The sequence below is a fragment of the Giraffa tippelskirchi genome, chromosome 8 (genome assembly GCF_054371585.1).
Source record: "Giraffa tippelskirchi isolate mGirTip1 chromosome 8, T2T-mGirTip1v1.2.pri, whole genome shotgun sequence".
Classification (NCBI taxonomy): Eukaryota; Metazoa; Chordata; class Mammalia; order Artiodactyla; family Giraffidae; genus Giraffa; species Giraffa tippelskirchi.
The window spans coordinates 10,421,316-10,448,930 of NC_137282.1; the positions used below are offsets into that span (position 1 = coordinate 10,421,316).

The window sequence follows — 27,615 nt, forward strand, 5'->3', positions numbered from 1 at the left end:
GAAAAGGATATCATTTTGGGGTATTAGTTCTAGAAGGTCTTATAGGTCTTCATAGAACTGTTCAACTTCAGCTTCTTCAGCATTACTGGTTGGGCATAGACTTGGATTACTGTGATATTGAATGGTTACCGGGTCTTCAGTGGATAAAAATTCACCTGCCAATGTAGGAAACAAGTGTTCAGTCCCTGCTCTGGGAAGATCCCAATGCCTTAGAGCAACTAAGCTGGCAAGCCTCAACTACTGAGCCCACACCCTGCAACTACTGAGGCCTGCTGGCCGAGAGCCTGTGCTCTGCAATAAGAGAAACCACCACAGTCAGAAGCCTACACACTGCAGAGAAAGTCCGTGCACAGCAATGAAGATCCAACATAGCCACAAATAAGTCTTTTTTTTTAAAAGAAAATATCAAGCCAATACCACTGATGAGTATAGATGCAAAAATTCTCAACAAAATATTAGCAAACCAATTGCAACACTATATTAAAAGGATCATACACCACAGTTTAGTGAAATTTATCCCAGAGATGCAAGGATTTTTCAGTATCCACCAAAAAATTAGTGTGGCACACCTACAGATGGCCAATTGGCACATAAAAACCATATAATCATCTCAATAGATGCAGGAAAAGATTTTTTATCAAATTCAACTTCCATTTATGATCAAAACTCTACAGAAAAAAGGCATAAAGAGAATGATCCTCAACATAATATAGCTCATATATGACAAACCCACACCTAATATCATACTTAATGTTGAAAAGCTGAAAGCATTTCCTTGAAGATAAGGAACAATACAAGCATGTCTTTGCTTGTAAATTTTATTCAACATAGTGCTGGAAGTCCTTGCCATAGCAATCAGTAAAGAAAAGGAAATAGAATCTGACTTGGAAAGGAAGAAACAAAATAGTCAATGTTTTCAGATGACCTGATACTATACATAGAAAATCCTAAAGTGAAAAGAAGTGAAGTTGCTCAGTCATGTCCTACTCTTTGTGACCCCATGGACTGTAGCCTACCGGGCTCCTCTGTCCATGGGATTTTCCAGGCAAGAGTACTGGAGTGGGTTGCCATTTCCTTCTCCAGAAAATCCTAAAGACAACACCAAAAGCTACTAGAGCTAATCAATGTATTGGTAAAGATGCTTTATGCAAAATTAATATACAGAAATTTGTTGCATTGCTGTAGACTAACAATGAACTATCAGAAGGAGAAATTAAGGAGACTATTTCCTTTACCATTGCATCAAAAAGAATAATACCTAGGAAAAAAATCTAAAGAAGTAAAAGACTTGTACCTAAACAGATGGAAAGACACACTATTTTCATAGATTTCAGGAATTACTGTTGTTGAAGTGCCCATACTCCCAAGGCTATTTAAGTATTAAGTATATTCCCTGTCAAAATACCAATGGCATTTTTTGTGAAACTAGAACAAGTAATTCTAAAATTTGTATGGAAACATGAAAGACCCCAAATAACCAAATCAATATTGAGAAATAACAGAAGAAAGTTCTATCACACTCCCTGACTTTAGACTATACCACTAAGCTGCAGTAATCAATATAGTATGATACAAGAATAAACACAGACACATAGGTCTATGGAACTGAATAAAGAGCCCAGATATAAACTCATGCACTTATGGTCAATTAATCTACAACAAAAGAGGCAAGACTATACATTGAAGAAAAAAGCAGTCCTAAAAATAAGTGATGCTGGGAAGACAAGACACCTATGTATGCAGGACTGAAATTAGAACATTTTCTCACAACATATCCAAAAATAAACTTGAAATAAAGACTTAATGTAAGACAGGAAACCTTATTACTCCTGGAAGAAAATATAGGCAGAACACTCTCAGTCATTAATCATGACAGTGTTATTTTATCTGTCTCCTCAGGCAAAGAAAGTGAAAAGAAAAATAAGCAAATAGTAACTACATAAAAGCTTTTGCACAGCAAAGGAAATCATAAACAAATGAAAAGACAGCCTGTAGAATGGGAAAAGAGTAGTTGCCAATTATGACTGATAAAGGGTTAATATCCAAACTATATAAACAGTTGATACAACTCAATATCACAAACAACCCAATTTAAAAGTGTGCAAGAGAACTGAACAGACAGTTTTTCAAGGAAGACCCACAGATGGTTAATAAGCACAGAAAAGGTGTTCAACATCTCTGAAATGCAAATCAGAACCACTAAAGATATCACTTCACACTTATCAGAGTGGCTATAATCAAAAAGGCCACAAATAACAATTGTTGGCAAAGATGTGAATAAAAAGGAACACTTATTAATTATGCAATCTTGGAGTCTTAACTTTTGATCCTAAATAACTACATGTGTAAAGAGGAATATAATCATCACCATCTCATTTTAATGTTGTTGCTGTTGTTTAGTCATCTAACTCTTTGCAACCCCATGGACTGTAGCCCCTCCAGGCTTCTCTGTCTATGGGATTTCCCAGGCAAGAATGCTGGAGTGAGTTGCCATCTCCCTCTGCAGGGGATCTTCCTGACCCAGGGATCAAACCCACGTCTCCTGCATTGGCAGGCGGATTCTTTAGCACTGAGCCAGTTGGGAAGCCCTATTTTATATTATTGGTTACTATATAATGTCCCTAGGTTTAAGTCTAGAACTTATTAAGTACTTGTTAAGTCTTAATTATCTTTTTGTCCTTTTGCTTGCACACTGCATTATTTTAATATTTTTATATACATTGAAATGTGGTAGTTTAGTCATTTTCACTGATTATTACAAAATAAAATTTACCTTTCAGTATGATTATATGGGTTCCGAAGTGGCACTTGCATCTGAGAAAATTGTCTATATTTTTAGTCTAATCAACACTGTGAGTATTTACGTTTCATATTTAAATAAGAAGCATTCATGTAAATACAGTAGCATTGTTTGAATAAATAGCATGTGCAGTTTTTTAAATACTCGTGTATTTATTTGGCTGCATTGGTTCTCAGCTGCGGCACTTGGGTTTCTTCCTTGTGCCTCACGGGCTCAATAGTTGCCATGCATGGTCTTTGTTCCTCTGTGGCATGTGGGATCTTCCTAGACCAGAAATGGAATCCACGACCCCTGCAGGGAAAAGCAGATTCTTAACTACAGCCCACCAGTGAAGTCCCACATGTGCAATTTTATAAAATGTATACTCCTGCCAGCTAGTTTATTCCACCAATGAATTTCATCTGAAAAAAATAGTTAATCATATATATTGGCATTGCATATAAATGTATAGTATTATATTTATGATTACTTAGAGCCATATATCATGAATCTCCTGTTTTTAGATGTATTCTCAGCTTCAGGTGTCTGTTATATTAACTTCTCTGGAGATCTGGTCAGATCTAAATAAGATTTCAACTGATGGGGATGCACATGAAGTACTACAAAGATTTGTGTCCTGGAGAGAAAAATTTTTGTTAGAAAGGTCCCATGATTTGGCATACTTATTAATGTAAGTAATTTATTTTCATTGGTATAAAGTTTATCAAACTATTTGTAAGTTAACTATCAAAATTGTACACAAAATTTATTATTTAGGATAACAAAGATAGCTCAAAAAATGACTATGTGAGTACTGTGTTGGCAGAATGCAAGCTATAAAAATCTGATGATACAACGTAAGACGCCAAAGTATGGTAGGCCATTTTCCTGAGTGGTCTGCTTACTTCTGAATTTAAAGAACTGAAAATATGAAAAGCCTTGGGAAAACATAGGGCCTCTATGGTTTTAAAGAATTCACAGAGGTAAATAACCAAAAGCAGCATTTTAACATTAAATAAAGCATGCGTTAGTTGACAGAATGCAGTAAATCCATGTAAATCTTCTTACATTAGAAAACACAAGTATGGAAATGTGGTGACCTTATGGAATTTCTATCCTACCTAAGGTGTAGGTATTTAGCTGCTTGCACTGTAACTGTCAAGACTCTTTCTATATACTGATTTGATTATTTTGGATGGAAAAAACAAAAACATGATTCTGAAAGGCCTTAAGTAATATGGATACTCTGGTGTCTCTGTGGAATTTAAGGTCAGGTTAGGAGGTTCAGGAGCAGCTTTAACTAAGGCTTAACATGTGTGTGGACACTTAATGCATCCCGTCTCTGTTTTTCCTGATGACTGTGCCGCACACTGTCTTTCTCTTTCGTTCTCCAATCCAACACTTTTATGCCATCTGAGGTTTTGCTACATGCAAATCATGGCAGTAATCTATCCTGACTTTTATGTCTTACAACTTTGTCCATCCAGCATTGACAGCAGTGGTGATTAATTTCTGGAAGGATGAGGCGCTGCTGGATTTTAAGCTGTGGATCATATAATGTTAAAGTTGACTTTTGAACTTAATTTGGAGGCACCAGGGGAGACTACCCAAATACGAAATGATTGAGAGCATTAGACATGATTCACAATATTCATGTTTTAAAGAAAGCAGCCGCTTTACTGAGGAATCTAATTCTTAAAGATCATTAAATTACTAATAATTTAAAGTGCATTTATCCACATGAAAAATGTTGTTATTTAGTTACAGGGACCATCCTAATTATGTAGGAGCAACATATCATGCAATGGCATGTGATCCAAAGTTTGCTGCAGGACTTGCTCTGGTATGTCCCTTCCCTTCAGTAATTATATCATTTTATTCCTTTCTCTTCAGTAATTATATCATGTTTTGAAAGTTAATATCTTCTTTAAGAAACAAAAGTGCATATTGTATATCTAACATCTTATTAAATTAATATTTTAATTCAGTTCTGTATTTTTTACTTTAAACCTCACATTGTCATTTTTAAAATTTATTTATTGTGGTAAAATACACATTATATAAAACTGACCATCTTAAGTATTATGTGTTCACTGTGCTGTAGTGTTAAGTCTGTCTGCATTGTTGTGAAATAGATGTGTAGAATCTTTATCTTGCTTTAATGAAACTTCATACACATTGGCCAACAAGGCCTCATTTTCGACACCTCCACCCCCTGGCAACCACCATTCTCCTCTCTGCTTCTGTGAGTATGATATATTTTAGATCCCACATATAAGGTTAACCATACAATATTTGTCTTTCTGTGTCTGGCGTATTTCTCTTTGAATAATACATCCAGCTTCATCCATGTATTTGAAAATGGCAGGATTTCATTCTTTCTACAGCTGAATAATATTTCATGTTATTAATATACGCATATAAATCATACCATATTATACATTTGTGTATATATAGACATTTTCTTTATGCATTCATATATTAGCAACCACTTAGTTTGGTTCCATATCTTGGTGATTGTGGATAATGCTACAATTAACATAGGAGATGGGAATGCAGATCTCTTTGAGATAGTAATTTCAGTTATTTTGGAGCTATACCTAGAAGTGGGTTTGCTGGGTCATACGGTATTTCTGTTTTTAATATTATGAAGACTCATAATACTGAGGTCCAGATTGACTGCACCATTTTATAATCCCACCAGCATTTCACATTTCATATTTTATTCATCCCAACCTCATTAACAGTTGTTATTCTTTGTTGTTGCTAATTATTCCAAGGGGTATGAGGTGATATCACATTTTGTTTTTGACTGTAGCTTTATAATCACTAGTGATATTGAGCCACCTTTTCATATCCTTTTTGATATTTTGTACATCATCTCTGGAGAAATAAATGTTTATTCAAGACCTTAGCCCACTTTTTAATTGCATTACTTGATTTTCTTGTTTAGTTACAGCAGTTCTTTTTAGTATCAATACCTTTGGATTTCCTTCATCCAGTTCCCCTCCTCTCAACCTCTGCCCCCAGTACCCATAAATCTAGTCCCTTTTTGAGTTTGCTAGTTTGTTTTGAATTATAATTGACCTATATCCCTATGTTGGCTTCCCTGGTGGCTCAGTTGGTAAAGAGTCTGCCTGCGATGTGGGAGACCTGGGTTTGATCCCTGGGTTGGGAAGATCCCCTGGAGAAGGGAATGGCAACCCACTCCAGTATTCTTGCCTGGAGAATCCCATGGACAGAGGAGCCTGGTGGGCTACAGTCCACAGGTTCACAAAGAGTCGGACACGACTAAGTGACTAACTTTCACTTCATCCCTATGTTAGTTTCTGTTATACACAATATCAATTCAATATTTCTATACTATTCAAAACTTACTATTATCACAGTAAGTCTACAAATGATACATCATTATACAAAGACTGTTGTTCAGTCACTCAGTCGTATCTGACTCTTTGCGAACCCATGGAACTGCAGCACGCCAGGCTTCTCTGTCCTTCACCATCTCCCAGAATTTGGTCAAACTCATTTCCATGGAATCAGTGATGCCATCCAACCATCTCCTCTTCTATTGTCCGCTTCTCCTCCTGCCATCTATCTTTCCCAGCATCAGAGTCTTTTCTAACGAGTCAGCTCTTCGCATCAGGTGGCCCAAGTATCAGAGCTTCAACTTCACCCTCACACCTTCCAATGACCATTCAGAATTGATTTCCTTTAGGATTAACTAGTTTGACCTCTTTGCTGTCCAAGCGGCTTTCAACAGTCTCCTCCAATATCACAGCTCAAAAGCATCAATTCTTTGGCATTCAGGCTCCTTTACGGTCCAACTCTCACATCCATACATGACCACTGGAAAAACCACAGCTTTGACTATACAGACCTTTGTCAGCAAATTAATGTCTCTGCTTTTTAATATGCTGTCTTGGTTTGTCATAGCTTTTCTTCCAAGGAGCAAGCGTCTTTTAATTTCATGGCTGCAGTCAGCATCTGCAGTGATTTTGGAGCCCAAGAAAATAAAGTCTGTCACAGTTTCCATTGTTTTACCATCTATTTGCCATGAAGTGATGGGACTGGATGCCATGATCTTAGTTTTTTGAATGTTCAGTTTTAAGCCAGCTTTTTTACTACTCTCCTCTTTCATTTTCATCAAAAGCCTCTTTAACTCCTCTTCACTTTCTGCCATAAGTGTGGTGTCATCTGCATTTCTGAGGTTATTGTTTTTTCTCCTGGCAACCTTGATTCCAGCTTGTGCTTCATCCAGCTTGGCATTTCACGTGATGTACACTGCATAGAAGTTAAATAAGCAGAGTGACAATATGCAGCCTTGACATATTCCTGTCCCAATTTTGAACCAGTCTGTTGTTCTGTGTTCAGTTCTAACTGGAGGCAGGTAAGATCGTCTGGTGTTCACGTCTATTGAAGAATTTTCCACAGTTTGTTGTGATCCACACAGTCAAAGGTTTTAGTGTAGAAAATGAAGCAGAAGTAGATGTTTTTCTGGAATATTGCTTTTTCTATGATCCAATGGATGTTCGTAATTTGATCTCTGGTTTCTCTGCCTTTTCAAAATCCAGCTTGAACGTCTGGAAGTTCTTGGTTCACATACTGTTGAAGCCTAGCTTGGAGAATTTTGAGCATTACTTTACTAGCATGTGAAATGAGTGCAGTTGTGCGGTAGTTTGAGCATTCTTTGGCATTGCCCTTCTTTGGTATTGGAATGAAAACTGACCTTTTCCAGTCCTGTGGCCACTGCTGAGCTTTCCATATCTGCTGGCATATTGAGTGCAGCACTTTCACAGTGTCATCTTTCAGGATTTGAAATAGCTCTACTGGAAGTCCACCACCTCCACTAGCTTTGTTCGTAGTGATGCTTCCTCAGGCCCACTTGACTTCTCATTCCAGGATGTCTGACTCGAGGTGAGTGATCACACCATCGTGGTTATCTGGGTCATGATGATCTTTTTTGTACAGTTCTTCTGTGTATTCTTGCCACCTCTTCTTAATATTTTCTGCTTCTGTTAGGTCCATACCATTTCTGTCCTTTATTGTGCCCATCTTTGCATGAAATGTTCCCTTGATACCTCTAATTTTCTTGATTGCAAAGATACTACATAGGTATTGATTAGATTCTCCACATCTTGAATTTCATACCCATGACTCATTTATTTTTCAATTCGAAGTTGTATCTCTTAATCTCTTTTACCTATTTCTTTCCTTCTTCAGATGCCTCCATTCTGGGAGCCACCTGTTTCTTCTCTATATTTATAACTCTGTTTCTGTTTTATGCTTTTTCATTTGTTTTTAGATTCCACATATAAGAAAAATTATACAGTATTTGTGTTTCTCTGTCTGACATATTGTGTGTGTGTGTGTGTGTTCGCTGAATTGTGTCCAGCTCTTTGCAACCCCGTGGACAGTAGCCTGCCAGGCTCCTCTATCTATGGAATTTGCCAGGCAAGAATGCTGGAGTGGGTTGCCATTTCTTTCTCCAGGGAATCTTCCCAACTGAGTGGTCGAACCTACATCACTTGTGTTCCCATCGTCAGCAGGCATTTTCTTTACATGGGAAGCCCATTTGACATAGTATACTTAGTCCAAGGGACTCTCAAGAGTCTTCTCTAGAACAAAATTTCAAGGCATCAGTTCTTCAGCATTCAGCCTTCTTTATGGTCCAACTCTTACATCCATACATGACTACTGGAAAAACCATAGCTTTGACTATACAGACCTTTGTAGTCAAAGTGATGTCTCTGCTTTTTAAGATGCTGTCCAGGTTTGTCATAGCTTTTCTTCCAAGGGGCAAGCATCTTTTAATTTTGTGACTGTAGTCACCATCTGGAGTGATTTTGGAGCCCAAGAAAATAAAATCTGTCACTGTTTATACTTTTTTCCCATTTATTTGACATTAAGTCATGGGACTGGATGCCATGATCTTAGTTTTTTGCATGTTGACTTTTAAGAGTGTTTTCACTCTCCTCTTTCGTCTTCATCAAGAAGCTCTTTAGTTCCTCTTCATTTTCTGCCATTAGAGTGGTATCATCTGCATATCTGAAGTTGTTGATTTTTCTCCTGACAATCCTGATTCCAGCTTGTGATTCATTCAGCCTGACATTTTGCATGATGTATTCTCCACAGAAATTAAATAAACAGGGTGACTATATACAGCCTTGACATATTCACTTGGAATCTGTCTGTTGTTCCATGTTCAATTCTGACTCTGTTGCTTCTTGACCTGTGGTGGTATTCTTCAGGCAAGAATACTGGAGTGGGTAGCCATTCCCTTCTCCAGGGGATCCTCCTGCCCAGGGATTGATCCCAGGTCTCCTCCACTGCAGGCAGGTTCTTTACCATCTGAGCTACCAGAGAAGCCCTTGGTGGTCTTCAGTTCAGTTCAGTTCAGTCGCTCAGTCATGTCCAACTCTTTGTGACCCCATAAATCGCAGCACACCAAGCCTCCCTGTCCATCACCAACTCCCGGAGTCTACCCAAACCCATGTCCATCGAGTCGGTGATGCTATCCAGCCATCTCATCCTCTGTCATCCCCTTCTCCTCCTGCCCCCAATCCTTCCCAGCATTAGGGTCTTTTCCAATGAGTCCACTCTTCACATGAGGTGGCCAAAGTATTGGAGTTTCAGCTTCAGCATCAGTCCTTCCAATGAACACCCAGGACTGATCTTCTTTAGGAAGGACTGGTTGGATCTCCTTGCAGTCCAAGGGACTCTCAAGAGTCTTCTCCAACACCACAGCTCAAAAGCATAAATTTTTCTGTGCTCAGCTTTCTTTGTGCCCTGCAAGAGTGGAGTCTCTGTTTGCCCCAGTCCTGTGCAAATCCTTCAGTCAAATCCTGTTCTCCTTCAAAGTCAGATTTCTGGGGGATTCCTAGTCACTTGGGATCCCTGGGTTGTGAAGCTTGACATGCGGCTCAGAACCTTCACAGCAATGGGAGAACTTCTTTGGTATTGTTGTTCTCCAGTTTGTGGGTCACCCAGCTGATGGGTATGGGATTTCATTTTGTCATGATTGCACTCTTCCTACCATCTTGTTTAATTTTCTCCTATGTCTCTGGACATGGAGTATATATTTTGGTGGGTTCCATCATCCTCCTGTTGATGTTTGTTCAACAGCTAGTTGTGATTTTCTTTGTAGGGTCCCTTTGGATTTTCCTAGTTTGAGTTCCTTAAGCTTCTTAAATCTGCATGTGCTCAGGTTTCTAATGTTTGTGGCACTGATTTTCTTGAATAAACTCTCTGTCCCTTTCTCTCTTCACTTTCTGAGACACCCATAGTGCATATGTTGGTTGATTTGTCACAATTGTCTTTTCTTCATTTTGTTTTTGTTTTTTGCTTCTGTGAAAAAATTCTGTCTTCATTTCTGATTGTTTCTTCTGCCTGATAAAGTCTCTTTTTAATGACCCTCAGTAAATTTTTAACTTTTTTGTTTGTATTGATACTTAACCATGATTAGTTTTTTAATATTTTATTACTCTATTGATATTTATTTCTGAAGTTTTCAGATACTTAAGGATGTAAAACCAATTAAGTTAGTTGATCTTATCATTACAATAAAATGGAAAATTATTCAATTATATCAATAGATGCAGAAAATGCATTTGACAATTTTAAGACAATTTAAGATTAAGCTCACCAAAATAGTAAGAGAAGCAAACTAGCAACTTCACAAGACCATTTAGAAAAAATAGAGCTTACATCAAACTTAATGTTTAGAGGTGAAGTGCTTCCCACTAAGATTTGGAACAAGGCAAGAATTTAACTTGCTGTTCTTATTCAGTTTTGTGCCCATGTGCAAAACTGATGATACCAAATATTGTGAGGACTTGGAGCAATAGGAACTGTCATTTATGTTGATGAATTAGGCTTTAGACAGTTTGGTAATCTCCTATAAAATTCAACATTGCCTTACTTCATGATCCAGTAGTTATCCCCTACACCATTTAGAAAATTTCACTGAAACTTGTATCCATAGAAACTTGGACCTGATTGCATATAGCAACTCTATTTATAATTGCAAGAAATTGAAAGCACACAACATGTCCTTTAATACATAAGTATATAAAGAAACAAGTTAAGACATAAGAAGAAATTTTATTCAGTATTCAAAAAATTAATCATCAAGCAGTGTAAAGACATGGAGGAATTTTAAATGCATAGTGGTTAGTAAAAGAAGCCAGTTTGAAAAGTCTACACAGTGTATCATTCCAAATCTATGACAGTCTAGAAAAGGCAAAACTATGGAGATAGTTAAAAACATCATTGATTACCAACAGGTCTTTGTGTGTTGCTTTCATCACTACTCATGTTTTATTTTTTTAATGCTAATATTTTGCCTTTAGGAAAAAATTGATTTAATCCTAAAACTATTTCTGACATTAAAACTGACTGTCAGTTAAACTCTTAAGAATCTGTGTATTTTTCAAAGTGTTTAAATTAAAAGTATTATAGTTACTGAAGCAATAATTAATCTCAGAATATTTTTTTCAGTTTATTAGAATTAAATCAGTAGCATGTAATGAAAACACATATTATTAATATTATTGTTTATATATGAATGTCAATTGTATTGAGAGTACTATTATCCAAAAAGAATAACAAAATTTAACTTTGCCAATGTTCTTAAGAAAACAATGGGCTTTATATAAAAGCTTATTAAATTAGTATTTGCATTTAGATAATATAGCCACAATATAGCCACAATTACATGAAAAGACCAGGGGTTGAAAAAAATAACTTGAGCAACCATTCTGTTTTTTATTTCATTTAGTATCCAAAGGGGATAACTTTAGAGGCATTTTCAGTTCTTTTCACGCAGTTACTTGGAATTATGCTGGGATTAAAGTATAACAATGACATCTACAAATGTTCCTGTCCAGGAACTGCATGCATAATGAATCCTGAAGCAATGTAAGATGTGATTTTTATCAAAACTTTGTCTTTTGGGAGGAGATATTTATAGCATTTCTTGATGTATGAAATCTTTGATATAATGCAGGTAAAAGCATTTTTACTAAATACCTATGAATTATTTTAATGTTTATTAAGGGAATGAGTATTTGATGTTGTAGAAAATGTGCTTCATATTTCTATGTTCAGTGCTGTAGTATCAAGTCATTGATGATGAGTTCTTGTGAAGCACTGGAATCCTGATATGAGATTCATTCATCCTGTCAAAAAAAATTTAAGCATGTACTATTACAAGAATTGTATTAGTCTGTCATGTGAATGATTAGCAAGATAGAAAAGTGTTATATATTTTATATTAGTCCATCAGGGACAGAAAATTTTAAAGTCAACATGAGAATAAGCAAACTTTAAATGACTTGTATTAAGTACCAAGAGGGAAATAAATAGGGAATACATGGAGAAGAGAAACTTTGTTAAAAAAAAAAAGAGGGGTCTAGGAAGCTTTCTATGAGACAAAACTCTTGTTGGAACCTGAAAGAGAAGAAATAAGTCTGGTCACATGAAGAACTTGTTGAAAACTTTTCAGGGAAAGACAGTGAAGTGATACTTGGATATGAAGAAATTTTAAAAGCTCAAAAGACTGGAAAGGATAAAACAAACCAAAAGAAATGACTGAAACCACATGGGAGAATATTAAAAGCATAGAATTTTTTTTTAAAGATCGTAAAATCCAATCAGGTTAAAGAAACATGGTTCAGAGAAAGAGGTCCAGGAAAGACTAGGAAATGTAGGAAAGGAGCTAAGCAAGCAATCATGATGCAGAAATTGGGATTTTATCATAAATGTAACAAAACACATTTTAATTGATTTATGCAGCATGGATAATATGTTTTGTAACATGAATGTTAAATATTTCACACAGAATAACAATAGAGTAACACTGTCACTGAATTAAGTCCTATGGACCCTAGCCTCTCTGCCTGGACAGGGGAGCGTTCTTGTTTTGTTTTCTTCGAGAAGCAGAGTAATGAAACAGAAGCTGAGCTCTCTCAACAGATAACGAAATTTCTTCAACGGGCAACGAATGAAGAAGTTCACAGATGAACTTCTCACCCACGTGGTGATGGGGATTTGCTTTTAAAAAGTAAAGACAAAGGAAGGAAGTGGGAGGCTAGTGGTGCAGAAGCATATGCATTAGTCCTCCAGGGAAGGGACAGGGCTTTGTCAAAGGAGTGGGGTGCCTACGTTTATTAATCTTCTTTGAACAATAATGTCCATTTATGGGCACTGGTAGGTGCGTCATTTAATACTCTATTATAGTAAAATAAACATATAATGAGACGCACAATCTCTTGGAGTTCTGATCGCTCACCATCTTGGACCCAGCTATTTCTTTCTTTTTTGTTGTTGTTGTTTATTTTTTCATTTGTTTGTTGCTTCCTTTCTCATCTCTGGACCCGTTACTTTAGAGATTTTTGGTAACTCTTGCTAAATGTGCAGGGTGATAGGTTTTGAGCAAAGACTGCAGCAGATTTTGAGCAAAGATTGGAGCAGTTTTACCAATGGTATTTGGTAAATGGTGATTCTCATAGTATACAGCAGTTTTGTTAGTTTGAGAGAAAGGGAGATGAGAAAGCTCTGGTCAGAGGGACTTACTTGCTGGGTCCCATGGGACTCTAATAATCACAGCTGAAGAAGTAAGTTCTTGGCCAGCCGTCTCCCCAGGGCACTGCACAAAGAAGAGATTGAAACACACCCCAGGCTTTCTGTGAAAGTGGCCTATTAGCATATCCAGGAGATTTGTCTGAAAGGGAAGCTTCGTTTTTGACACACAACTTACAGCCTTTGGTGATTCTCTCAACAAGCAGAGCCAAGTGGGCCTAAAGTAACCCTCCTATTTGCTTTCTCCAGTTCCTGAAGAAAGCACCCTAAATTTTGAGAATGCCACCCATCATTCTTCTCTATATTGCCTTCCTCTGTTGACCTGTAGAACCTATGTTTACACCTCAGAGGCGTGTATAATCTGCATACTTTCAGTTCAGTTCAGTTCAGTCACTCAGTCATGTCCGACTCTTTGCGACCCCATGAACCGCAGCATGCCAGGCCTCCCTGTCCATCACTAACACCCTAAGTCCATCCAAACTGATGTCCATCGAGTCGGTGATGCCATCCAACCATCTCATCCTCTGTCGTCCCCTTCTCCTCCTGTACTCAATCTTTCCCAGCATCAGGGTCTTTTCCAATGAGTCAGCTCTTCGGATCATGCGGCCAAAGTATTGGAATTTCAGCTTCAACATCAGTCCTTCCAATGAACACCCAGGACTGATCTCCTTTAGGATGGACTGGTTGGATCTCCATGCAGTCCAAGACAGTGAAGAGTCTTCTCCAATACCACAGCTCAAAAGCATCAATTCTTTGGCACTCACCTTTCTTTATACTCCGACTCTCACATCCACACATGACCACTGGAAAAACCATAGCCTTGACAAGAGAGACCTTTGTTGGCAAAGTAATGTCTCTGCTTTTTAATATGTGATCTAGGTTGGTCATAACCTTCCTTCCAAGGAGTAAGTGTCTTTTAATTTCATGGCTGCAATCACCATCTGCAGTGATTTTGGAGCCCAGAAAAATAAAGTCAGCCACTGTTTCTCCATCTATTTGCTATGAAGTGATGGGACCGGATGCCATGATCTTAGTTTACTGAATGTTGAGCTTTAAGCCAACTTTTTCACTCTCCACTTTAGCTTTCATTAAGAGGCTTTTTAGTTCTTCACTTTCTGCCATAAGGGTGGTGTCATCTGCATAACTGAGGTTATTGATATTTCTCCCGGCAATCTTGATTCCAGCTTGTGCTTCCTCCAGCCCAGCTTTTCTCATGATGTACTCCGCATATAAGTTAAATAAGCAGGGTGACAATATACAGCCTTGACGTACTCCTTTTCCTATTTGGAACCAGTCTGTTGTTCCATGTCCAATTCTAACTGTTTCTTTCTGACCTGCATACAGGTTTCTTAAGAGGCAGGTCAGGTGGTCTGGTATTCCCTTCTCTTTCAGAATTTTCCACAGTTTATTGTGATCCACACAGTCAAAGGCTTTGGCATAGTCAATGAAGCAGAAATAGATATTTTTCTGGTACTCTCTTGCTTTTTCAATGATGCAGCGGATGTTGGCAATTTGATCTCTGGTTCCTCTGCCTTTTCTAAAACCAGCTTGAACATCTGGAAGTTCACGGTTCACGTATTGCTGAAGCCTGGCTTGGAGAATTTTAAGCATTACTTTACTGGCGTGTGAGATGAGTGCATTTGACGGTAGTTTGAGCATTCTTTGGCATTGCCTTTCTTTGGGATTGGAATGAAAACTGACCTTTCCCAGTCCTATGGCCACTGCTGAGTTTTCCATATTTGCTGGCATATTTAGTGCGGCACTTTCACAGTGTCATCTTTCAGGATTTGAAATAGCTCAACTGGAACTCCATCACCTCCACTAGCTTTGTTCATAGTGATGCTTCCTAAGGCCCACTTGACTTTACATTCCAGGATGTCTGGCTCTAGGTGAGTGATCACACCATCGTGAATGTCTGGGTCGTGAAGAACTTTTTTGTACAATGCTTCTGTGTATTCTTGCCACCTCTTCTTAATATCTTCTGCTTCTGTTAAGTCCCTACCATTTCTGTCCTCTATCGAGCCCATCTTTGCATGAAATATTCCCTTGGTATCTCTAATTTTCTTGAAAAGATCTCTAGTCTTTCCCATTCTATTGTTTTCCTCTATTTCTTTGCATTGATTGCTGAGGAAGGCGTTCTTATCTCTCCTTGCTATTCTTTGGAACTCTGCATTCAGGTGGGAATATCTTTCCTTCTCTCCTTTGCTTTTCGCTTCTCTTTTCACAGCTATTTGTATGGCCTCCTCAGACATCCATTTTGCTTTTCTGCATTTCTTTTTCTTGGGGATGGTCTTGATTCTTGTCTCCTGTACAATGTCACGAACCTCATCCATAATTCATTAGGTATTCTATTGATCAGATCTAGTCCTTTAAATCTATTTCTCACTTCCACTGTATAGTCATAAGGGATTTGATTTAGGGCATACCTGAATGGTTTAGTGGTTTTCTCCACTTTCTTCAATTTCAGTCTGAATTTGGCAATAAGGAGTTCATGATCTGTCCACATCAGCTCCTGGTCTTGTTTTTGCTAGCTGTATAGAGCTTCTCCATCTCTGCCTGCAAAGAATATAATCAATCTGATTTCGATGTTGACCATCTGGTGATGTCCATGTGTAGAGTCTTCTCTTGTGTTGTTGGAAGAGGGTGTTTGCTATGACCAGTGCGTTCTCTTGATGGAACTCTATTAGCCTTTGCCCTGCTTCATTCTGTTCTCCAAGGCCAAATTTGCCTGTTACTCCAGGTGTTTCTTGACTTCCTACTTTTGCATTCCAGTCCCCTATAATGAAAAGGACATCTTTTTTGGGCGTTAGTTCTAGAAGGTATTGTAGGTCTTCATACAACTGTTCAACTTCAACTTCTTTCACATTACTGGTTGAGGCATAGACTTAAATTACCATGATATTGAATAGTTTGCCTTGGAAACGAACAGAGATCATTCTGTCGTTTTTGAGATTTCATCCAAGTACTGCATTTTAGACTCTTTTGTTGACTATGATGGCTACTCCATTTCTTCTACGGGATTCCTGCCCACAGTAGTAGATATAATGCTCATCTGAGTTAAATTCACCCATTCCAGTCGATCTTAGTTCACTGATTCCTAGAATGTCGATGTTCACTCTTGTCATCTCCTGTTTGATCACTTCCAATTTGCCTTGATTCATGGACCTAACATTCCAGGTTCCTATGCAATATTGCTCTTTACAGCATCCAACCTTGCTTCTATCACCTGTCCCATTCAAAACTGGGTGTTGTTTTTGCTTGGGTTCCATCCCTTCATTCTTTCTGGAGTTATTTCTCCACAGATCTCCAGTAGCATAGTGGGCAGTAGGGAGTTCATCTTTCAGTGTCCTATCTTTTTTCCTTTTCATACTGTTCTTGGGGTTCTCAAGGCAAGAATACTGAAGTGGTTTGCCATTCCCTTCTCCAGTGGACCACATTCTGTCAGACCTCTCCACCATGACCCGTCCATCTTGGGTGGCCCCACACAGCATGGTTTAGTTTCACTGAGTTAGAAAGGCTGTGGTCCATGTGGTCAGATTGGCTAGTTGTCCGTAACTGTAGTTTCAGCCTGTCTGCATACTTTAAAGGCTTCTAACTGAAGGTCAGGTTTCCAGTCACCCTGATCTTAGGTGCTAAGTCAGGTCCTTCATTTTAAGATGTTGACAGGTCTGAGCATACCCTTAACAACTCAAAGTCACTGATAATGAAATTGGATAATGCTTGGACAATATGAAAATTTTCCAAGAAAACCAAAATCTAGGATAGGCTTGAATGACTAGATTCATCTTGTTTATCGCCACTCCTTCAAGACTGGGAGAGATGACTGTTTTGTCTAGAGTTAGATAAACAAGAGATAATTAAGTTAAATGCAGAAACAACAGAATAGATTGCAAACAAAAGAATAAGATAATATATCATAAAATGACCATAATCAACTGGATATAAATGAATTACCCAGTAAAGAATTCAAAATAATATACTGAAAGATGCTCACCAAGATAAAGAGAGGACTGGATGAACAATGTGAGAACATAAGTTCAGTTCAGTTCAGTTCAGTCGCTCAGTCGTGTCTGACTCTCTGCGACCCCATGAATTGCAGCACGCCAGGCCTCTCTGTCCATCACCAACTCCCGGAGTCTACCCAAACCCATGTTCATCGAGTCGGTGATGCCATCCAACCATCTCATCCTCTGTCGTCCCCTTCTCCTCCCGCCCCAATCCTACCCAGCATTAGGGTCTTTTCCAATGAGTCAACCCTTCACATGAGGTGGCCAAAGTATTGGAGCTTCAGCTTCAACATCAGTCCTTCCAATGAACATCCAGGATTGATCTCTTTTAGGATGGATTGATTGGATCTCCTTGCAGTCCAAGGGACTCTCAAGAGTCTTCTCCACCACCACAGTTCAAAAGCATCAATTCTGCGGCGCTCAGCTTTCTTCACCGTCCAACTCTCACATCCATACATTACCCACCACAGGAAATATAAGAAAATGCAGCACAGAAGTCAGAGGATTGAAGAATACAAAACTTAACTGAAATATACAATAGAATATTGCAGTGTTAAAGTAAAAAGAGCACAGAAAGGATTAACGAACTCAGCAAAAGGAAAAATGACTGCACAAACATTAAGGTAAAGGAATTATGGGACAACATCACATGATCCAATAATCATATTATATAGGTTCCAGAAGAGTGAGAAAGGGACAGAAAACTTTTTTGAAGAAATGATGGCTAAATTGTTCCCTAACCCGGGAAAGGAGACAGACATCCAGATTTAAAGAGCCCAGAATTGTAAATAAGATGAATTCAATGAGACCCACACCAAGAAACACAATTAAAACATCAAACATTAGAGACAGGAAGCGTCTTAGAAGCAGCAGCTTGTTACATACATGCTTTGACGGCAGTCACATTGCAGGCCAGTAGGTGGTGGTATGGTAAATTCACAACGGTGAAAGAAAAAAACTACTTTTACCAAACAAAGTTGTCATTCAGAATTGAGAAAAGAGAAGAGCTTTACAGACATGCAAAATCTAAAGGAGTTTAACACCATTAGTCCAAGCTTAGTAGAAATAGTAAATGGAGTTCTTTAATGTTTAGGAAAGGTACTAACTAGTAAAAGGAAAACATAAGAAGGATAAGTCTCAATGGCAAAAGTAAATATATACTGAAATTCGGAATAATTGAATAAATAAAGTAGGCAATTGGGCTTCCCTTGTGTCTAAACTGGTAAAGAATCTGCCAACAATGTGGGAGACCTGGGTTTGATCCCTGGGTTGGGAAGATCCCCTGGAGAAGGGAACAGCTACCCACTCTAGTATTCTGATGTGGAGAATTGCATGGACTATATAATCCATGGGGTTGCAAAGAGACAGACATGACTGAGTGACTTTCACTTTCACTTTCAAAGTAGGTAATTAAAGGTAACATGGTTTGCATAAAAGTCAAGAGTCATGAAAATTACAACTATAATATTGTGATAAGCTATATGTAACATAACAAGTTATAAAATGTCATACAAAGCATAAAACCTGTTGAGGAAAATAAATATATTCTAAGTTAAAATGTAGAGTGCATTCAAAACTTTGTTATCTACTTAGACTGTGAGAGATATATATTGTTATGTGCAAGCCTCATGGTAACCATAAAACAAAAACAAAACAAAAATCAACCAAACCCAAAACCAAAAAAAAAGTGGAAGCACAAAAGAGAAAAAAAAGAAGGAATGCAGGAAGAGAGCAAGAGCAGAGGAAAGCATCAGAGGAACTACAAAATGGCCAGAAAAGAAGGGGCAAAATGACATAAGTCCATGCCATCAATAATTACTTTTAAAACAAATGTATCAAATTTTCCAGTCAAAAGACAGGATGGATGATGAATAAAAAGACCCACCACTCTCATACCTACAAGTGACTCCATGCAAGTGTAAGGACATACAAACTAAAAGTGAAAAGATGGGAAAAGATATTCCATGTAAATAGAAACCCAAAGAAATCTGGAGTGACAATACTAATATCAGATAGTTTAGTTCAGTTCAGTCGCTCAGTCGTGTCTGACTCTTTGTGACCCTATGAACCGCAGCACGCCAGACCTCCCTGTCCATCACCAACTCCCAGAGTCCACCCAAACTCATGTGCATTGAGTTGATGATGCCATCCAACCATCTCATCCTCTGTTGTCCCCTTCTCATCCTGCCCTCAGTCTTTCCCAGCATCAGGGTCTTTTCCAATGAGTCAGCTCTTCGCATCAGGTGGCCAAAGTATTGGAGTTTCAAGTTCAGCATCAGTCCTTCTAATGAATATTCAGGACTGGTTTCCTTTAGGATGGACTGGTTGGACCTCCTTGCAGTCCAAGGGACTCTCAAGAATCTTCTCCAATACCACAGCTCAAAAGCATCAATTCTTCTGTGTTCAGCTTTCTTTATAATCCAACTCTCACATCCATACATGACCACTGGAAAAACCATAGCCTTGACTAGATGGACCTTTGTTGACAAAATAATGTCTCTGCTTTTTAATATGCTGTCTAGGTTGGTCATAACTTTCCTTCCAAGGAGTAAGCATCTTTTAATTTTATGGCTGCAGTCACCATCTGCAGTGATTTTGGAGCCCAGAAAAATAAAGTCTGACACTGTTTCCACTGTTTCCCCATCTATTCGCCATGAAGTGATGGGACCAGATGCCATGATCTTAGTTAAGATGGACTTTAAAACAAATACTGATAGTAAGAGATAAAGAAGGGTATTGGTTATTGATATCAGGAACAATACAGTAAGAAGAAATACATTTATTAATATATGTAGACTCAACATTTGTTGTTTTTATTGTTTTATTGTTTAGTTGCGAAGTCATGTCCAACTCTTTTGCAGCCTCATGGACTATAGCCCACCAGGCTCCTCTGTCCATGGGATTTCCCAGACTAGAATACTAGAATAGGTTGCCATTTCCTTCTCCAGGGTATCTTCCTGACCCAGGGATCAAACCCACATCTCCTGCTTGGCAGATAGATTCTTTACCAATGAACCACCAGGGAAGCCTGCACTCAACAAAGAATCAACTAAATACATAAAGCAAATATTGACAGGAATAAAAGGAGAAACAGGAAACTTTTAAGTGCCTATGTATTTCATCAGATAGATCATCCAGGCAGAATGTCAAAAAAGAAACATTGGCTGTAATGAAACCTTAGGCCTGATAGATTGACCCATATTACAGAACATTTTACCCAACAGAAATAGAACTCACATTCTTCTCAAGTGCATTTGAAGCATTCTCCTGAAGAGATCATATTGTTAGACCACAAAATAAGTTTCAACCAATTAGAGAAGTTCAAAACCATATCCAACATCTTTTCTAACCCCAATAGTATAAACCTGGACATCAGTTAAAAGAAGAAAACTGGAAAACTCAAAAATATGTGAAGACTCAACAAGGTACTACTAAACAACCATGTGCCAACAAAGAAATAAAAGAAAACTCAAAAAGTATCTTGAGAGCAACAAAAATGGAAATACAACATACTGAAATTTATGCCATCCAGACAAAGCAGTTTTAAGTAGAGGTTTATGGTGATAAATCACTATTCCAAGGAAAAGCTAACAAAAACCAATACCATCCCAATCTATACCTCCAAGAACTAGAAAAGAAGAACAAATTAAGTCCAAGTTAGTAGATGAAAGAAGTATCAAAAGTCACAGTGGAAATAAATTAAATAAAGACTAAAAAGATAATAGAAAAAGATCAGTGAAGCCAATAAATCATTCTCTGAGAAAATAAACAAGATTGACAAACTTTTAGCTCAAAACTCTTCAAAAAAAAGAGTAAAAAGATTCAAATTTTAAAAACTAGAAATGAAGGACAATATGTTACAACTAACACTACATAAAGCAAAAGATTATAAGAGACTACCATGTACAATTATACATGAACAATTTGGAAAATCTAAGAGAAATAAATAATAATCTAAGAACATAGAACCTTCCAATACTGAATCATAAAGAAATATAAAACTTAAACAGATTGATTACCATGAGGAGATTGAATTAGGAATCAAAAACCTTCCAGCAACCAAAAGTCCAGGACCACTGGTTTCCCTGGTGAGTTATACAAAACATTCAAGAAGAGTTCCTACAAATCTTCAAACTCTTCTGAAAAATAGAAGAGGAGGGAAAATTTTCCATCAGTATTTTATGAGTCCAGCACTGTCTTCATACTGAAACAAACAAGGATAGCATGGGAAAAAAAAAAAAAGAAATGTTATGGTTTAATATTCCCAGTGAATCTGGATGCAAAAGTCTTCAGCAAAATATTAGCAAACCGAATTCAACAGTACACAGCCATAGGAATGGTGTTGAAGGAATAGGTGGATGTGGAGTACATCTCTCTCCATGGATGATGCATCAGGAATACACCTTTAGTTGCAGAAGTTCTCTCAGAACACCAGTTGAAAGTGGGCAGGAGTCCCTGACCACTGAAAAGGAATGTATAGATCGATGGAAAACTTGACAGGACAAAGGAAGAAGGAGAGTGATAAGGACTGAACCTGCATCCAGGGTATAGGGGAACTGAAGCATCAGTCAGATTGCCACAGCAGGACAATAGTTTGGGACAGTGGAGGCTGTAGGAGAATGCAGCAGCTGATCTATGACAGTCAGCAGCCCCTCCCTTCCCTTGACAGGGACACAAGTCTCCTGGAATGTGTGGCAGCTGGGAGCTGGAGCATATAGACTGGAGAGCAATCTCGGGGTAAGGTCTGTTGTTGACTATGGGGAGACAACTTGAGGGGACGTCAGGGAGGAGATTGTGGTGGAAAATACCTTTGGAGGAATGCCAGACAGCTGTGGAGGCAAGGTGATACTGCTGAGTCATGGGCAAGGGGTGGAACCATCACTGTAGCCTCTCTCCCCGCATGCCAGCACCAGCGACTGACCAGTTGGGGAAGACCCGGGGAGGGTGGCCCTTTAAGTACCTGATGCAGTGAGCAACGGAGAAGGACCCCAGCCAGGGGAGCCATTTAAGTACCTGATACACCAATAGAGAACAACCCCAGTCAGGGGAAGCATTTAATTGCCTGACATGCTGAACAACAGAGAAGGGCCAGCCAGAAAGTCTCTTTGAGCGCCAGCTGCCCAAGGCTATAAATGCCATAGCTCCTGCGCCTGAGGCTGCCAGGGTCCCTGCACACTTAGCACTGCCAGGGTCCCTGCAATCCAAGCAGCTGCACCACCTCCATTCTTAATTCTCAGTGAGGCAGAGGTGCCAGAGGCTCGAAAAAATCCTAGTAGCACCATATCTCCTGCACCAATGGCTTCCAGCTCCCCTGGGTACCTGGCACTGTTAGAGTTCCTGTGTTCCAAGCTGCCGCACCACCGCTGCAGTAGATCCGCACTGCTGCAGGGTTGCCAGAGGCTAGAGAAAACCCTAAGAGAACCATGTCTCCTACTCCCCAGACCTCCAGCTCCCCTGCATACCTGGAGCTGCCAGAGTACCTGCGATCCAAGCAGCTGCACCACTTCCACACCTGGTCCTCTCTGGAGCAGAACCAGGTCCTCCAGGGCAGCCTCGGGAACAAACTCCTGTAGACAACCCACATGTAGAGGTGGAGATAAAACCGCAATTGAACCCCAGGGGCAGTGTGGCTAGGGAAGAGGATTGAAAACCTTCCTATCAACTGTACAAGCTGAAGATTAAATCCAAACAATCAACTAGGCAAACTCTGTGTCTATGAAATGTATAAAGGGAGAATGAGAATTCCCACAGAACAGAACACCCTAACTCTGGCACTGTGGACATTGGAGGCAAGAATACGCGGGTGTAGGGCCAGAATCTGAGCTGTCCCGACAGCAGGTCCTGAGACCAGCCCAGTATTGGAGAGCATCCTAGGGATGTAGAGGTGAACTGTAACTCACAGCAAGGAAAAGGACACTGACAACAGAGATCAGAGAAAAACTATTATTATTATTATTATTATATTTTGATTTGTTCTCCAAACAGGACATACAAATTGCTAATAAACACATGAAAAGATGCTCAACATTACTCATTATTAGAGAACTGCAAATCACAACTGCAGTGAGATACCACCTCACACCAGTCAGAAGGACCATCATCAAAAATCTACAAATAATAAATGCTAGAGAGGATGTGGAGAAAAGGAAAGCCTCTTACACTGTTGGTGGGAATGGAAATCGATACAGCAGCTATAGAAGACAGTATGGAGATTCCTTAAAAAGCTAGGAATTAAACTACCATATGACCCAACAATCCCACTACTGGGCATACCTTGAGAGAGCCATAATTGAAATAGACCCATGTACCCCAATGTTCACTGAAGCACTATTTCTGATACCTGGGACATGGAAGCAACCTAGATGCCCATTGACAGATGAATGGATAAAGAAGCTGTGGTACATATATACATATGAATATTACTCAACCATAAAATGGAATGCAATGAGTCAGTGCTGCTGAGGTAGATGAACGTAGAGCCATTAAAAACAAAGTGAAGTAAGTCAGAAAGAGAAAAAGAAGTATCGTACATTAACATGTAAATATATATATATGGAATCTAGAAAGATGTTACTGATGAACCTATCTGCAGAGCAGCAGTGGAGACACAGAAACAGAGAACAGAATTATGGTATCTGGGAGCAGGGCAAGGAGAGGGAGGGACAAATGGAGAGGGTAGCAGGGAAAACATATCCACTACCATATGTCAAAGAGACAGCCGGTGGGAATTTGCTGTATGACTCAGGGACCTCAAGCTAGGGCTCTGTGACAACCTAGAAGGGTGAGATGGGGTGGAAGGTGGGAAGGAGGTTCAAGAGGGAGGGGACACATATATATGTGGCTGATTCATGTTAATATATGGCAGAAACCAACATAACAGTGTACAGAAATTATCTTTCAACTAAAATAGTAAATTTTAAAAAATTCAACAGCACATTAAAATGATCATATATCATGATTAGGGCTTCCCTGGCAGTGCTAGAGGTAAAGAATCCATTTACCAATGCAGGAGACTTACGAGATGAGAGTTTGATTCAGGGTCAGGAAGATCCCCTGGAGAAAGGCATGGCAAGTCACTCCAGTATTCTTGCCTGGAGAATTCCATGGACAGAAGAGCCTGGTGGGCTTCAGTCCTTGAGGTCACAAAGAGTCAGCCAAGATCGAAGCGACTTGGCATGCATGCATGCATAATATGAAGAGAGGGATTTATTTCAAGGGTGCAAGAGTGAGTCAACATCTGTAACTCAATATGTTATACCGCATTTACAAAACATGATCATCTCAATACATTAAAAAATTATTTGAAAAAATTCAAATCCATTTATGATAAATACCCTTAACGAAGTAGACATTGTGGAACGTGCTTCAACTTAATATGGTTACATATGACAAACCACAGCTAACATCCTACTCAACAGTGCAAGGACTTCCTGGCAGTCTGGTGGTTAAGACTCTGAGCTTCTACTATAGAAATCATGGGTTCAGTCCTGGTTAGGAAACTAGGATCCTGCATGCTGCATAGTGTGGCCAAAAACAAAAATATGCAAAACAAAAAAAGCAGTGTAAAGATGGATGATTTCCATCTAACATCTGGAAACGAGACAAGGTTGCACAGCCTTGCCACTTTATTCAAAATGGTATTGAAAGTCCTAGGCAAAGCAGTTAGGTGATAGATAGAGATAAAAGTTATCTAAATCAGAAAGGAAGAGTAAAACTGTCACTGTATGCAGATGACATGATTTTGCACATAGAAAACCCTAAAGGACTCTACCAAAAACTGTCAGAAGTAATAAGCATATTCAGGGAAGTTACAGTATGCAAAATTAATATATAAAATACTTTGTGTTGCTATATACTAAAAACAAATTATCAGGAGTAGAAATTAAGAAAGCAATCCCATTCAATAGCATCAAAAAGAATAAATCACCTAGAATAAATTTAAAGGCCAAGAAAGTGAAAGATGTGTACTGAGAAATATAAGACACTGATGTAAGGAATTAAATAATATGCTAGGAAACAAAGAAATACTTCATGCTCATGCATTGGAAGAATTAATATTGTTAAACTATCCATATTAGGACTGGAAAAGGTCAATCCTTATCCCAATTTCCAAGAAGGGTAGTACTAAAGAATGTTCCAACCATAGGATAATTGCACTCATCTCCCATGCTAGTAAGGTCATGCTTAAAATCTTGCATGCTAGGCTTCAGTGTTATGCAAACCAAGAACTTTCAGATATCCAAGCTGGTTTTAGAAAAGACGGAGGAACCAGAGATCAAATTGCTAACATTCCCTGGATCAGAGAGAAAACAAGGGAATTCCAGAAAAACATCAACCTCTGTTTCATCAATTGGGCTAAAACCTTTGACTGTGTGGATCATAATAAACTGTGGAAGGCTCTTAAAGAGACAGGAATACTAGACCATCTTACCTGTCTCCTGGGAAACCTTATGCAGGTCCAGAGGCAACAGTTAAAACCCTGTATGGAACAACTGATTGGTTCAAAATGAAGATAGGAGTATGACAAGACTGTCTGCTGTCACCCTGTTTGTTTAACCTATACGCTTAGCAGAGCATGAGAAATGCCAGGCTGAATGAGTCACAAGCTGGACTCAAGATAGGCAGGAGAAACATCAACAACCTCAGATATATGGATGATACCACTCTAATGGCAGAAAGTGAAGAGGAACTAAGGAACTAAAGAGCCTCTTGATGAGAGTGAAGTATGACAGTGAAAGAGCCAGCTTAAAATTAAACATTAAAAAAACTAAGACCATGGCATCTGGCCCCATGACTTCATGGCAAATACAAGGGGAAAAGGTGGAAGTAGTGACAGATATCCTTTTCTTGGGCCCTAAGATCTTTGTGGATGGTGACTGGAGACATGAAATCAGAAGACAATTGCTTCTTGGCAGGAAAAAAAAAAAAAAAGTGAAGTCGCTCAGTCGTGTCCAGCTCTTTGCAACTCCATGGACTGTAGCTTACCAGGCTTCTCCGTCCATGGGATTTTCCAGGCGAGGGTACTGGAGTGGGTTGCTATTTCCTTCTCCAGAGGATCTTCCCAACCCAGGGATCAAACCCAGGTCTCCCACACTGCAGGCAGGTGCTTTACCATCTGAGCCACCAGGGAAGCTACGTCAAACCTAGACAGTGTGTTGAAAGCAAAGACATTAGTCTACCGACGAAGGTCTGTATAGACAGGACTATGGTCTTCCCAGTGGTCATCTACAGTTGTGAGAGCTGGACCATAAAGAAGGCAGAGCACCAAAGAACTGATGCCGTCAAACTGTGGTGCTGGAGAAGATTCCTGAGAGTCCCTTGGACAGCAAGGAGATCAAACCAGTTAATCTTAGGGGAAATCAACCCTGAATACTTGTTGTAAGGACTGACACTGAAGCTGAAGCTCCAGTATCTTGGGCATCTGATGCAAACATCCAGCTCATTGAAAAAGTCCCTGATGCTGGGAAAGATTGAGGGCAGAAGGAGAAGAGGGCATCGGAAGATGAGATGTCTGGATGGCATCACCAATACAGTGGACATGAACTTGGGCAAACTTCGGGAGATGGTGAGATACAGGGAGGCCTGGCGTTTTGCAGTTCGTGGGATCACAAAGAGTTGGACACAACTGGGTGACTGAACAGCAACAATCTGTATTATCCAAATCAATCTGCACATTCAATATAATCCCTATTCAAATTGTGATGACAATTTCCCCAGATATAAAATAAACAATCCGAAAATTTGAATGGACCCTGAATAGCCATAGCAATCTTGAGAAAGAACATAGTTGGAGACATCATGTGCCTGATTCCAGGACTAATATAGACAAGATACAAATGAGCCATGAGCATTTGTGTCAGAATATAAGAAGATGTTCAAAGAATTTGGATATGTGCCTCATGGACACAAAACAGTTTGAAAGAGTCTTCCAACAGGCAAATCTAGGACAATTTGAAAGTCATATTTAATGTTAATTAAGGATTAAAATCCCTGTTAGTGTACTAGGAAAATTTGAGTCCATATTCATATAAATACATGAAAATATTATTTGAAGTGAATAAATATATTGAATGGATATATTAAAATAAGGTTATAAAAATTATATATATATATACATAGTGAATATATTGAAAATATAACTAGAAAGGATATATATACGTAAAACTTCTGCCCAAATAATTATTAAGAGATAAGGAGAGAAAGAGATGCTAGAGTATAGACTTTAATCACCTAATCAAAATGACTTTT

The 27,615-nt window shown here is 38.8% G+C and overlaps 1 protein-coding gene across 50 annotated transcripts in view; it reads left to right on the top strand.

Moving 5' to 3' along the window:
- Window positions 1-27,615, top strand: part of LOC145518868 (A disintegrin and metallopeptidase domain 3-like) — a 109,213-nt gene that overhangs the window by 41,096 nt on the left and 40,502 nt on the right. For all 50 annotated transcript variants that reach the window (XR_014063384.1, XR_014063379.1, XR_014063380.1 and 47 more), the window contains 4 exons: window positions 2,781-2,852; window positions 3,304-3,470; window positions 4,541-4,622; window positions 11,559-11,698. Coding sequence is in view for 27 of the 50 variants with exons in the window: in XM_081523968.1 (XP_081380094.1) it covers window positions 2,781-2,852; window positions 3,304-3,470; window positions 4,541-4,622; window positions 11,559-11,698 (461 nt within the window). In the remaining 23 variants the exon portion in view is untranslated. The remainder of the gene's footprint in view (window positions 1-2,780; window positions 2,853-3,303; window positions 3,471-4,540; window positions 4,623-11,558; window positions 11,699-27,615) is intronic.